The sequence below is a fragment of the Mustelus asterias genome, chromosome 9, assembly GCF_964213995.1.
Source record: "Mustelus asterias chromosome 9, sMusAst1.hap1.1, whole genome shotgun sequence".
Classification (NCBI taxonomy): Eukaryota; Metazoa; Chordata; class Chondrichthyes; order Carcharhiniformes; family Triakidae; genus Mustelus; species Mustelus asterias.
The window spans coordinates 106,234,995-106,249,604 of NC_135809.1; the positions used below are offsets into that span (position 1 = coordinate 106,234,995).

Sequence of the window (14,610 nt, forward strand, 5' to 3'; positions counted from 1 at the left end):
CTTGGAGATCCTCTCCACTTGGAGCCGGCAGTTTGCGGTGTCGATGGTAGCCAACGCCGGCATCTCCACATCATTAATTTTGCAAAGAACTGTGGTTGCTAACTGCTTTACCATATCTACACTGACAGTTGTGAACATTTGTGCTCTCACACAAGGCATAGTGTTTTGAACTAAAGCATCAAATCACTGGTAAATGTATAATTAAAATTACATACTGCTCTAGAAGATTCAAGGTGAATGTTTTTTTTCAAAATTTAGCTTCAGATATTCTACTATGATGACTTCTTAATCTCAGCACTTCACTTTTACAACTCTGTCTTCCTTCTTGTAATATTACCCTTAATTCAGCTCTTTCTCTGTTTCTGATAAAGTTTGAAGTTTATTTATTAGTGTCACAAGTAGGCTTAAATTAACACCGCAATGAAGTTACTGTGAAAATCCCCTAGTTGCCACATTCCAGCACTTACTTGGATAGACTGAGGGTGAATTTTAGCGTGGCCAGTGCACCTAACCAGCACGCCTTTCAGACTGTGGGAGGAAACCGGAGCACCCGAAGGAAACCCACGCAGACACGGGGAGAACATGCAGACTTTGCACAGACAGAGCGGCATGGTAGCACAGTGGTTAGCACTGCTGCTTCACAGCTCCAGGAACCTGGGTTTGATTCCTGGCTTGGGTCACTGTCTGTGTGGAGTTTGCACATTCTCCTCGTGTCTGCGTGGGTTTCCTCTGGGTGCTCTGGTTTCCTCCCACAGTCCAAAGATGTGCGGGTTAGGTTGATTGGCCATGCTAAAATTGCCACTTAGTGTCCTGAGATGCGTAGGTTAGAGGGATTAGCGGGTGAATATGTAGGGATATGGGGGTAGGGCCTGGGTGGGATTGTGGTCGGTGCAGACTCCATGGGCCAGATGGCCTCTTTCTGCACTGTAGGGTTTCTATGATTCTATGACATTGACCCAAGCCAGGAATTGAACCCAGGTCCCTGGTGCTATGAGGCAGCAGTGCTAACCACTGTGCCACCATGATCCTTGTTCGGATGAAATTGCATTTTGTAATATACATGAAGATCCCTTGTCTGTCATTTTCAGCAGTTTATTTTAATTAGACAGCTTTGTAAAAGTAACAGTAATTGGAATCAAATACTAATATTGCATAGCTCTGTTTCAACCCCTGCACTTGTTCAGAATATCTACCTTTTAAATTTCAGCCTTTCTCATTTCATCTTTTAACTCTCCCTTTCTCTCCTGTCATCTCTCACTCAGCCTTAAACTGGGAGAACTATTTCTTTAATCCTCGCCAGCATGTCTTTGTCTCTGGGTGAGTATTCCCTTGTTTAAACCTGACCTCTACCTGTTAACGTATCTGTCAACCTAACATTCCGGGAATCTTTTCCAGGATGCCGAGTGGCACCTAGTTCCATATAATCAATATGAAAATCTTAACAACTATCACTTTCTTTAACACAAGCATAACTCTGCAGAAAAATCAGCACCGTACTGTTTAAAGAGCATTTTCAATTCTATCAAATTTTCCAAACTATATTTTTATCTACAGTCCATCCAACCATATTGTTTCCCCCTCATTGTTCTCCTCAGTTGATTATCAAAGACCATTTTAGTAAGTAACATTATGCAGACCAAAAGCGATTTGTGAAGTTAAGAAAATTATTAATTTTGTTTGTAATCGTTGAATATTTATGTACATCTGATGTATCCATTGCAAAGTGCCGGCAAACCTCTGCTGCTTTTAGTAGCACTAGAGTTCTGGGTACAGATTTTCCTCATGTACAGCAGTACTATGTTAGTGATGATGGAAATTGAATAAAATCACTCTGTTGTTACTGACTTATTTGATTACATCTGCATTATGTTTAGGTTGAAGTGGCGCTGCTAGATTATTAGGAAAGGTTGGCAATTCAGCAGCATGTATCCCTAACAATGTTATGTTCTTGTTTGAGACATTCCGAATTCCTTGGCACTGCCATTGACACCTGACCATCAAATGTCTAGCTCCTAAACTCTGGAATTACCTCCCTAAACCTTTCCTCATAGCCATTTGATTTGATTTGATTTGATTTATTGTCACATGTATTAGTATACAATGAAAGGTATTGTTTCTTGCTTGCTATACAGACAAAGCATACCGTCCATAGAGAAGGAAAGGAGAGAGTGCAGAATATGGTGTTACAGTCATAGCTAGAGTGTAGGGTGTTCTTCATCATAAACACTCCTTATAACTTACCTTTCTGACCAACCTTTTGGTTACCTGTCTTAATGCCTCCTTCTGTGACTTGGTGTCAGTTTTCTAACTGATTGCATTCATGTGAAGCACCCTGAGTCCTTTTGTTAACAAACATTAAAGTGCGATATAAAGGTAATTTCATGATGCGTCACCGAGAAACTGACGCAACACAAAAAAAATCTCACTGGTATCTCTTTGTTTAAAATGAATCAGTGATGTTCTTTCTCATCACCCAACATGGGGCTGAATAATGCTTGGAGATGCATTGAAAATCTGTAAATATTAACACATCATCAGCTGGAAGGTGTCATTACAATAGGAGGAATTTTCCGGCCGTTCCCGCCAATGGAATCTTCTGGCCTCGTTACCACAGTGAGTTCCCTGGCAGTGAAGAGTGCAGACCCTGTTGACAGTGGTAAGACGAGATGATCCCATCACCGGCCAATGGCAGGCTGCCTCTGTCGCTGGGTGACTGGAAAATCCCAATCACTGGGCACACCATTTTTTCACCAGCACGGAACATCCAAATATCACAAGCTATGGCACCTAAGAGCCAGAATTAACATTGCAGAATATTATTTTTTTGACTTGCTTTCTAACTTTCTCTCCAACATTTCCTCCTCCTTTCTCATTGTTTAAATTCCACTTCCGCATCAGGGGCCAAAACATATGACCCCAACGGGTCATCTTAAGATTTTCTTAAGGGCTACTTTTTGATTTTCAGGGGGTCATTTTTCATTCTCACTCTCTTTCATTCTCTCTGTTAGGTGATTCAGTCACATAGTAATATTACCGACTGTATTACTGTTGACAAATGGAGTAGTTGGACTCTCACAGAAACAGAATTAGAAGAATTCGTCAATGATAGAATCTCTACAATGCAGAAGGAGGCCATTCAGCCCATTGAGTGTGCACTGACTACAATCCCACCCAGGCCCTATCCCCATAGCCTCATGTATTTACCCTATTAGTCCCCTGACACTAAGTTTGGCAATTTAGCATGGCCAATCAACCTAACCCACACACCTTTGGACTGTGAGAGGAAACCGGAGCACCCGGAGGAAACGCACACAAGGAGAATGTGCAAACTCCACACGAACAGTGACCCAAGCCGTGAATCGAACCCTGGGTCCTTAGTGCTGTGAGGCAGCGGTGCTAACCATTGTGCCACCGTGCCGTTCCTTAATAATTGCCTCTCAATTAAAACTTAAAGCCACAACGCACAAGGAAGACATTAATTTCCTAGACAATGCAGTGTTTAAATTGGCACACAAAGTTAGCAACAAAAGTTTTTTCTTCAAAGTAAGTAACTCGCACATCGACACACAAAAAGCTCCTAAACACACCTTCTGTGGTCTGGTGAGGCCACAACTCGTGTCTTCTTCACATTCATACAGAGCTGAAGGATTTTAACCAGACACTTGCTACCCTCTTTACTGTATCTCAAGTTTAACAATTGATGCAATCATAGAAGAAATCATAGAAACCCTACAGTGCAGAAGGAGGCCATTCGGCCCATCGAGTCTGCACCGACCACAATCCCACCCCACATATTTACCCGCTAATCCCTCTAACCTACACATCCCAGGACTCTAAGGGGCAATTTTTAACATGGCCAATCAGCCTAACCCGCACATCTTTGGACTGTGGGAGGAAACCGGAGCACCCGGAGGAAACCCACGCAGACACGAGGAGAATGTGCAAACTCTACACAGACAGTGACCCGAGCCGGGAATCGAACCCGGGACCCTGGAGCTGTGAAGCAGCAGTGCTAACCACTGTGCTACCGTGCCACCCACAATGTTGAATTTGATCTCGTATCAATTGCCGTTTACAAAAGAGAATTCCAAGCTTTGTATATAGAAATATTTCCTAATTTCAATCCTGTAAGATCTAGTTCCATTTTTTAGATTGTGCTCCCTCTTCCTGGACCCACCCCATTAAAATTAATTGATCATTTACCTCATTCCCTTTCCTCCATTACACCAGTGACTGTTGTTCCCGAGTATTTAACTGACTGTAAAGTACTTTAGGATGTCCTAAGGCCATAACAAAGACTGCAAAAATACAGGTAATCCATTACTGTTTGGGATCTTAGTATATGTAAAATGGTCGCATGTCTGCCTCACTGCACCTCAAATACTTCACAGTATTAAAACACTTTGAAATGTGATAACACATAAATGCAAATCTTTCTTATGAAATAAAACTCCAATATTAAATTATCCAATTAACACAGTGTTCATTACAATGGCATCCACTACATTTTTCCCCATACAGTAGCACACACTCTTGAATTTATGTGACTTAAGCTAGAAACTCCACATTCATTTGCAAGTAATTCATTAACTCAACGACTGAATGTTTCGCTGGCTCCCAGTAGTTTTCCTTTGTTGATGGGTTTAAAACAGTTCACTCTGCCTGCCTCTGCTCCCTGCAGCCTCTCTCCCCCGCACCCCCCCCCCCCCCGCACTCACAACCTCTCCCCCCTCTTTGCAGCCACTTTGCAGCCTCTCTACCCCTTTGCAGCCTCTCCTCTCTGCTTCACAGCTGCTGCCCGCCACTCTCCCCCCTTCAGCCACCTTCTCAATTGCCCTCCTGCCCTGCTGCTGCTGTGGGGCTGAGGGGGCAAGCTGCCAATCACAGTGCCAGTGCTTGTTGCTGCTCCAATTACAGGGTGTTTCTCTCCCGCATTTGCTGCTGATAGGATCATCGATGATCCTATCAGCCGCAAGTATGGGAGGGGAGCAGCCTGTAATTCGAGGATTAGCTGTTACAGAATCTGTCACTTTCTCATTCTGGGCACTTTCAAGGGCTAATTCACCTGCTGCCCCCATGTATTTTGAGAATCCTTCCACACTAGCCTCAATTCATAAGGAGAAAACTGTTATCAGTAGTTGATACCAAGCTTAGAAGAAAGGTTATCCATGGAATCTCTCTCCTCCTTCAGAATATCTCGGCTCCCCTTCATAGCTACTCCCTCATCACCGCTCTCGAATGCAGTCACTCATTGGTGCCTCTCTCATCCGCAGCTGCCCCCTCATCATCCCTCTCCAATGCAGCCACTCATTGGTGCCTCTCTCACCCGCAGCTGCTCCCTCATCATCTCTCTCCAATGCAGCCACTCCATAGCTGTCTCTCTCCCCTTGCAGTTGTTCCCCCGTCACCTCTCGCCAATGCAGCCACTCCATTTCTGCTTCTCCCCTCTTGCAGCTGCTCTCTTGTCAACTTCAACGAGGATGAAGTGGAAATGGTCGAGAGCTTCAAGTTTCTAAGTGTCCAGATCTCCAACAACCTGTCCTAATCCCTCCACACCGATGCTATAGTTAAGAAAGCCCACCAACACCTCTACTTTCTCAGCTGGCTAAGGAAATTTGGCATGTCCGCTACAACCCTACCAACATTTGGAGATGTGTACCATAGAGGGCATCTTTCCGGATGTATCACAGCTTGGTATGGCTCCTAATCTGACCAAGACTGCAAGAAACTACAAAGGGTCGTGCATGAAGCCCATGAAGCCCAGTCCATTAGGCAAACCAGCCTCTCATCCATTGACTCCATCTCCCACTGCCTCAGAAACGCAGCCAACATAATTAAGGACCCCATGCACCCTGAACATTCTCTCTTCCAGCTTCTTCCATCAGGAATGAGATACAAAAATCTGAGGATACATATGAACCAACTCGAGAACAGCTTCTTCTCTGCTGCCATCAGACTTTTGATGGATCGACCTCATATTAAGTTGATCTTTTCCTACACCCTAGCTATGATTGTAACACTACATTCTGCACTCTCTCCTTCCCTCCTTTATGTACGGTATGCTTTGTCTGTATAACGCACAAGAGACAATACTTTTCCCTGTATACTAATACATGTGACAATAATAAATCATATGAAGCTTGCAGACTGAATAGAGGCAATCAGCAAAAATGAACCTGTGCTTGGTCTCCCCAGCGTGGATGAAACAGCAGTGAATATAAAATTGAAAGGTGTATAAGTTACTCACTGTTATAACTGGATGGAGTGTTTAGGGCTCTGGACAGTCGGAAGGGAGGGAGTGAAAGGGTAGGTATTGCACTTGTCATGGATAGGGAAGGGGTTTTGGGAGTGGACCAGGATTATGTGAAAAGAACAGTCTTTTCAGAATGCTGAAAGGTGAAGGGAAGATGTGTTTGATGGTCGCAGAAATGGCGATGGATGATCTGTTGAATGTGAAGGCTGGTAGGGTGAATGGCGGATCATATTGTGGTCCTAGGAAGGAAGGATGAGAGCACAGGTGTGGAAATTAAGACCACATGCTCTGGATTTCATGGGGTGGTGAGGACAGTGTTCCCACTCTTGGGCGTAAAAGTTAGGACGAAGTTCATCCTCACTTGGCTGGCTCACCTTGCATCCATCTAATAACCAACTTGGGAGGAAGTCCTTTCTCAGACAACTGCCAGCCAATGGAATGGTTGTCAGCTCTTTGCTGCCAGTGAGAGTACTGGTCACTGTTTTGATTACAGCCAGTCCCCAATGGCAATTGCTACTGGAGTTGGATGTGTAAGTAAGAGGGAGTGGTGAGATATCACCTGTACCAGGCTGGCAGTGTCCAGCCAGGGGCTTGGTGAGACTGAGTGGATCCGGCAAGGGGGAAGGGAAACAATTGGGGGGGTGGGGGAAAGATATTGGGATGGGGCCTCAGCTGGACACGGGGGGGCTCAAAAGATCCCTCTTCCAATCGCCCACTCCTCACACCGACTGGCCACCAGTGTGAGAAGTAAAAGCAGTCAGCCTGCAGACATGGCATGGCTCTCTCCTGCCACAGTTTCAAACCCAACAACGATGGTAAGAGGCCCTTAAAGTGACCATTAACTGGCGCTTGAGGACTTCAGTTGGCTCACTTCCTGACACCTGCCCCGCTGCTGGTAAAGTTGCAATGGGGGTAGGGGGCAGGTAGGTAGGTGCTGGGAACAGCACCATGGGCATGACAGTCTCCACCCCTCCCCCAACCACCCCCCCAACCCCCCCGCCCCCTCACAAGTCTACCAGCCCGGCCTGATGGTGGCCCATAAAGTTCCATCCAAGTGTTCTCAGGTGACGTTAGATGTACAGCAAAGCTGTACTTTGCTCCACCAATATGTCTCCATTCCCACCTCAGAGCGGACTTTACTGTAGCAGTGTTGTGTGCTTCGATTTCCCGCACCAATCTTTAGGTAAAACTGCTGATTTAGCATCAATTAGCGCCCAATTTAGCCTGGTTTTATACTGTTCGTGCTAACCCAGGAGGAACCGGAGTGAGGTCGTATAACTATTTCCACAAAGACATCTTGCAGTTATCTAACAAGGGATGCTTTCACCCCGATAGAGACAACCGTTCTTTAGCAGAATTGTTGAACAGAGTAAGATTTGTAATATTCCTGCAGATGGCATTATTTGTCAAAGAGTTGTTCTTGTGCAAGGCAAACTGGCCAGTTTGGGAAGAGAAATAATAGAATACAAAATATTTTCAATTAGTATTTTAAATTAGTATGCATTAATCCCACATTTTACAGTAATTTACTGTACTAATAAACCCCCAGCTGTCACACAGCCACATCCTTCTCTGCTGGGATTATCACTTGTCCTGGAAGAATTTTAAAAATAACTTATTGCTAGCTTAGTGATTGCATAAATCCCCAGGTGCTTTACTTACCAACTGCACAGTGCTAAATCCTATTTCCAAAGCATCTACTTAACAAGAAATCTCAGTACTGTGGAAGATAAAATAACGTGAATAACGCAATCAATATTAATCTGCATTATGTGTTTTACTAACCGTACTACATGAGGCTTTTAATGTAATATTTTAAGAAAACCAAAACTCGAGAGGCTTTTGGCAGTATGAATTAATACATCTTCATGTCGGATGTGCTATTTAATTTAAAATGTTCCACCGAAGAATAGAGGCAATATAATAAGCGTGCGTAACTATTTTCTGTTGAAATTGAGCAAATATGAAATGGAAAAGGTGTATTTACTTCCACTGAAGTCTCTGTAATGATATAAAACCTTTATTCTTTTCTCATAGATTTATGCAAAGATGCTTCATCGAATGAAGTGTTCCTGCTGGCTTCTGCCGCTCTCGCCAACATCACATTCTTTGATTCAATGGCCTGTGAGATTTTGTTGCAACTGAACGCAACAAAAATTCTTATCGAAGCCTGTCGGGACCCACAGAGAGTTGACACTCCTTACTCCAAAGATCAGGTTACTGCATTTAGATCGAGCATTGATCATAACCGTACACGGAATAATGGAATCTATTTGAAGCCTTATTCTCATTAAAGAGCTAACGGTAGAATATGAACCAAGAAAAACGCGCATGGAAATTCACTTCTGAAAATTAATTCCGTTTGTTTCTGCGCATTTAAAGATATGGAGTGCGGAGAATTTTACCATCATGCCTGCCCCAGAATTGGGGCGGGCGCGGCTCGCAGAACGGAGTCTCCGTTGGCCTCTGGTGGGATTCTACGAGCCTCGCCCCAGCGAGGTCGTAAAAATACCATCTCTGGGATGCGGAGACCTTAGTTTTGATTGCAGCACAGTTGTGATATCAATCGTGCAGCCATTCTCACATGGACAAAACAAATTGCTAAATGTTTTTCCCATCTTCGTTTTCACAACACACACATGCATATGCACCAAAGCACATGTCAGAATCACAGAATTGAATTCACAGAATGTGAATTTATGCTCCTTCCAGCCGTTTTAATTCTGGGACAGTACTTTAAAAACCCATATATCATTTAATCTCAATTGTCCTGCATTTTTCTATTCTTTTGTGTTACCATTTTTACTTCCAGCGTTCCGACATAGTTATCCCTGTGGAATTCTGAAATTGCTAGTGAAATGCAAGTCATCCCAACTACGCTATTGGAAAGCACTTTGAAAGAAAACCGAATAGACTTGAGTGGCAAGTTGCGGGAGTGATGGCCTGCTGTGAATCGGGGGGATTTGCACAAGCAGCAGCCCTCTAGAAAAAGCACTGGAAAACCAGTGAATCCTGCCCTGCCAAATATTGGCCAAGTTAACTTACAAAGAAGAACAGTTCAAAGGAGTCAGTGTTTCCTACAGCAGAATGAAATCTACATCAGGGACTTGTTGTTGATCTAAAGGGCTAACTAGCCAAAAGGGATTTTAAAAATCTGAAGCTTTACCTCACTTTGTAGCACGTAACTCAGCACAGCCAGTTTTCAGCAACATTGCATTCTGCAGATCAGAATTAAAGCATCGCTAACTTTTTGCAAATCTAACTGTACAAATCTTGCTTTTCTATTTCAGTTAAAAGTAGTATTTTAGTGCAGATGGAGTCCATTTGGGCCTTTGTTCCTAGGAAACCGATAGCTCTCTCATCAAAATACTGATGCTGATTTTACTTGTGCGGATACTCATGTAATTTTATTTATTAGTGTCACAGGTAGGCGTACATTAACACTGCAATGAAGTTACTGTGAAAATCTCCTGGTCGCCACACTCCGGCGCCTGTTTGGGTGCACTGAGGGTGAATTTAGCAGGGCCAATGCACCTAACCAGCATGTCTTTCTGACTGTGGGAGGAAACCGGAGCACCCGGAGGAAACCCACACAATGTGCAGACTCAGCACAGACAGTGACCCAAGCCGGGAATCGAACCCAGATCCCTCGCACTGTGAGGCAGCAGTGCGAACCGCTGTGCCACCGATTTTGCATCCTCTTTCAAAGTTAATGTCTATTAGCTTTATACTGTTGACTAAAGGCTCGTGATACTTGGAGTGAGACAGTGTCGTTGGTCTTCACTGAGAATGTTGTGTGTCTCCAATGTCCTCAGCACCTCAGGGAAAAAAAATCTCAGAATTCCTTGTTCTCTGTGTTAGGTTGGGCAAGGAGATGATCAAAGATGGCCTCCGAGGTTTTTGAGTGTCCGTGAACATAACCTTTTCCAAAGTATTTTTTGCCTGTTTTAACAGCAAAATTAAAGACTGTACTGACTGCAATGCAGGAATTTGCAGATTAATTATGTTTGAACGGTGGGTCAAAGAATAATTTTATCCAAGCCTAATATTTCCTGTTTTTTGTGTTGATCGAGAGTTCACTCTGTGTGGAATTAACTGCTGATTATTAAATGTTTTGTGAGGCATTTAATGAGAACAGAAAGAGGGGATACAGCTCTATTAGATCACTGCTGTGATGGAAAATATTTTGTGAGCTTATTAATGATCTCGAATTCAAGATGCAAGGATTTTGTAAATAAACCTCTAGGGTTTCTGTCTTTGCAGATCTGACTGAAGAAGATTTATAATAAATTATATATTTGTTAATAATTACACCATAAAGAAGCTCAAATTGAAACATAGAGCGTATTTATATATGTAGCTGATGCTCCTGAAATAACAGATCAAGCTCTTCCATAATATATCCTCTTGTTCCGGACCACGTCACCATGGGAATATAGTCTTGTATTTATATCGTATCTTACCTTATTTCTTAGAAATAATTCAAATAGCATCACTTAAAATGATTCATTCTGAACGTAGCAATTGTTATTTGAGCAGCTATTTTGCAACCAGCGAGATTCCCCCAATAGCAGTGAGCCCAATAGCCAATACATCTGCTTGTGTTAATAATGGTTGAGGGAGGAATGTTGACCAGAATCACTGGGAGAAATCCATGTTCTTCTTTGAATAATGCTTTGGCACTATTTTAGCAACCACTTTAAACCTCTAGACTAGACAGACACCAAGGATCTATACAGGCTTCATGTCTCATCTGAGAGATGGCACCACTGATGATTAAATCTTTTCTCAGCACTGTCACATGGCTTCATATAGCTCAGGACAGATTCTCTTTTTGATGTTGTCTACTAATTGGATACCATTCCTGTTGCCTATCATCTACAGTCAAGTCTGAGTAATTCTGTTAATTTATCAACATGATTGTTTTATCAAACTATTGGGTCTGTCACCCAATCTTAACTTCCCTTGGTTAAACGTTGGTAAATGTGCAACCTGCTTGAGCCATTGCAAAAGAATCTGTTCCCACTCTGATAATTCCTGACATTATTGAAGCCCTAACCAAATCAGTGCCCCTACCTATCTCCACAGTGGGCGGCACAGTGGTTAGCTGCCTCACAGCGTCACAGACCCAGGTTCGATTCCGGCCTCGGGTCATTGTCTGTGTGGAGTTTGCACGTTCTCCCCGTGTCTGCCTGGGTTTCCTCCGGGTGCTTCGGTTTTTCTCCCACACTCCAAAGATATGCGGGTTGGGTTGGTTGGTCATTATAAATTGCCCCTTAGTGTCAGGGGGCTAGGAGGGTAAATATGTGGGGTTATGGGGATAGGACCTGGGTGGAATTGGTCGGTGCAGGCTCGATGGGCCAAATGGCCTCCTTCTGTACTGTAGATTCTATGATTAGAAAATAACTTCCTCCAGCTCTACAACTCTTTCCTCACCCGTCCCTTTGATTTTTTGCCTCTTTTCTACTTGTGCCTCCTTTCACCCCAAATCTTGGAGGCCATGCTATCAGCCCCATGCTCTACAATTCCCTCAAACTTTTATGCTTCTCTACTCATTCTACTCTACTCTACTCTTCTTAAAGCCCATCTCTTTGGTCATGGTTACTCAATCCCTTGGAGTCATCATCTGTTTTTGCAATGTCTTTGTGAAGCACCTTAGAATATTGTCTCTATTTAAAATGCTGAATAACTGCTTCTTGTTGTTCAGCAACATTAAAGTTAATGATATTGATAATGAGACAGAAGTATGTCTGTCTCAGTGGGTTAGGCGACTTGTTTAAAACCATCACCTACATCTGATCACTAAATGCTGCAGACACATCAATTGAAAAACTGAGTCATAGAATCCCTACAGTGCAGAAGAGACCCATTGAGTCTGCACACTCTGTCTCTGACAGAGTATCTTACCCAGGCCCTCTCCCCGACCCTGTACCCGTAACCCCACACATTTCCCATGGTTAATCCATCTAAGTCATGATGTGGAGATGCCGGCGTTGGACTGGGGTAAGCACAGTAAGAAGTCTCACAACACCAGGTTAAAGTCCAACAGGTTTATTTGGTAGCAAATACCATAAGCTTTCGGAGCAATGCTCCTTCGTCAGATGGAGTGGTCTCTGTTCGCAAACAGGGCACAGACACAGAAATCAAATTACAGAATACTGATTAGAATGCAAATCTCTACAGCCAGCCAGGTCTTAAATGTACAGACAATGTGGGTGGAGAGAGCATTCAACACAGGTTAAAGAGATGTGTATTGTCTCCAGACAGTACAGCTTGTGAAATTGTGCAAGTCCAGGAGGCAAGCTGTGGGGGTCAAGCTGTGCAGAGTCACTGAGCAGACTTCAGCAGTCACGGGCATTCAGCCTTGGATCTTCAGGTAAGCGTTCTCCAAGGCAGCCTTCACGACACACGACAGCGCAGAGTCACTGAGCAGAAACTGATAGCCAAGTTCCGCACACATGAGGACGGTCTAAACCGGGATGTTGGATTTATGTCACATTATCAGTAACCCCCACAGCTTGCCTCCTGGACTTGCACAATTTCACAAGCTGTACTGTCTGGAGACAATACACATCTCTTTAACCTGTGTTGAATGCTCCCTCCACCCACATTGTCTGTACATTTAAGACCTGGCTGGCTGTAGAGATTTGCATTCTAATCAGTATTCTGTAATTTGATTTCTGTGTCTGTGCCCTGTTTGCGAACAGAGACCACTCCATCTGACGAAGGAGCATTGCTCCGAAAGCTTATGGTATTTGCTACCAAATAAACCTGTTGGACTTTAACCTGGTGTTGTGAGACTTCTTACTGTGCTAATCCATCTAACCCAGACATCCTAGGACAATTTTAGCATGGCCAATCCACCTAACCTGCATATCTTTGGAGTGTGGGAGGAAACTGGAGCATCCGGAGGAAACCCATGCAGACACGGGGAGAACGTGCAAACTCCACAGACACATGATGTGGAGATGCCGGCGTTGGACTTGGGTGGGCACAGTAAGAAGTCTCACAGTGCCAGGCTAAAGTCATAGAAGTCATAGAAACCCTACAGTACAGAAAGAGACATTTCGGCCCATCGAGTCTGCACCGACCACAATCCCATCCAGGCCCTACCCCCATATCCCTACATATTTTACCCGCTAATCCCTCTAATCTACACATCTCAGGACACTAAGGGGCAATTTTGGCATGGCCAATCAACCTAACCCGCACATCTTTGGACTGTGGGAGGAAACTGGAGCACCCGGAGGAAACCCACGCAGACACGAGGAGAATGTGCAAACTCCACACAGACAGTGACCCAAGCCAGGAATCGAACCCAGGTCCCTGGAGCTGTGGAGCAGCAGTGCTAACCACTGTGCTACCGTGCCACCCCACAATGCCAGGTTAAAGTCCAAAAGGTTTATTTGGAATCACAAGTTATCAGAACACTGATAGCTCCAATAGCTTGTGATACCAAATAAACCTGTTAGACTTTAACCTGGCATTGTGAGACTTCTTACTGTGTCCACACAGATAGTCAACCAAGGCCGGACTTGAACCCGTGAGGCAGCAGTACTAACCACTGTGTCACCATGCTGCCACTGAAGTGGTTCATCGTGAAACTTGGTCAATTCTTTTGTTTAGCTTTTTGAATGTCTGAGTTTATAATATTCAGATAGCTAATTTGCATATAATAAATGTGGTTGATGTGGATGAATTGCATTTTACACCAGTACTAACAAATATAACGTTTTTCAAGCACCTCTAAATAAACGTTAACTTCAACTTTTAGAAAGTTGTGTCCACTATACTGTCAAATGACTTTTTTTTTATTACTGCAGGCAGCTTTTCCTTTCAAAGGTCAGACATTTGCACCAGTCACTATAAATAGAGCTGAATGATTTTTGTAAGATGCCCAATTCATATTGGTGAAATAAGCAGGAATTAGTTTATTGAGGCATTCAAGGTAGATTAATTGATTTGGCTGGCAACTGCAAAGCAAGACCCTTGAGATACTTCTGATTTATGCTTTTCTAAAACTGACTAGATATGCAGCAGAGTTTTGAAGCCAAATTCACTGAATTATGTTATTGCTTTATGCAACTCAGCATGATTGATTTTGTACAAAGATTATATTGAAGCTCTAATTCAGATTTTTAAAATAGCACTACAAAACTATCTGTGTTTAGCCCAAACGCATTGCATTGTCATGTGATAGAACACAGAGCGCAAATTAAAGTTTCCTGGAATAAAGATGAGAAATATCACCAGTAGTCATTAAAAATAAAAATTGTGGAAGAGGTAGAGCTTTCGGTCCTTAACTCAAATGTGGTAAGATGGTATCCGCAAGATGGTGCCTGATGTCACCAAGATGT

General features: G+C 43.5%; 1 protein-coding gene across 1 annotated transcript in view; it reads left to right on the top strand.

The window, feature by feature from the left end:
- Positions 1 to 14,610, top strand: part of insc (INSC spindle orientation adaptor protein) — a 208,831-nt gene that overhangs the window by 171,389 nt on the left and 22,832 nt on the right. The window contains exon 7 of the mRNA XM_078221282.1: positions 8,291 to 8,469. Within this exon, the coding sequence (XP_078077408.1) occupies positions 8,291 to 8,469 (179 nt within the window). The remainder of the gene's footprint in view (positions 1 to 8,290; positions 8,470 to 14,610) is intronic.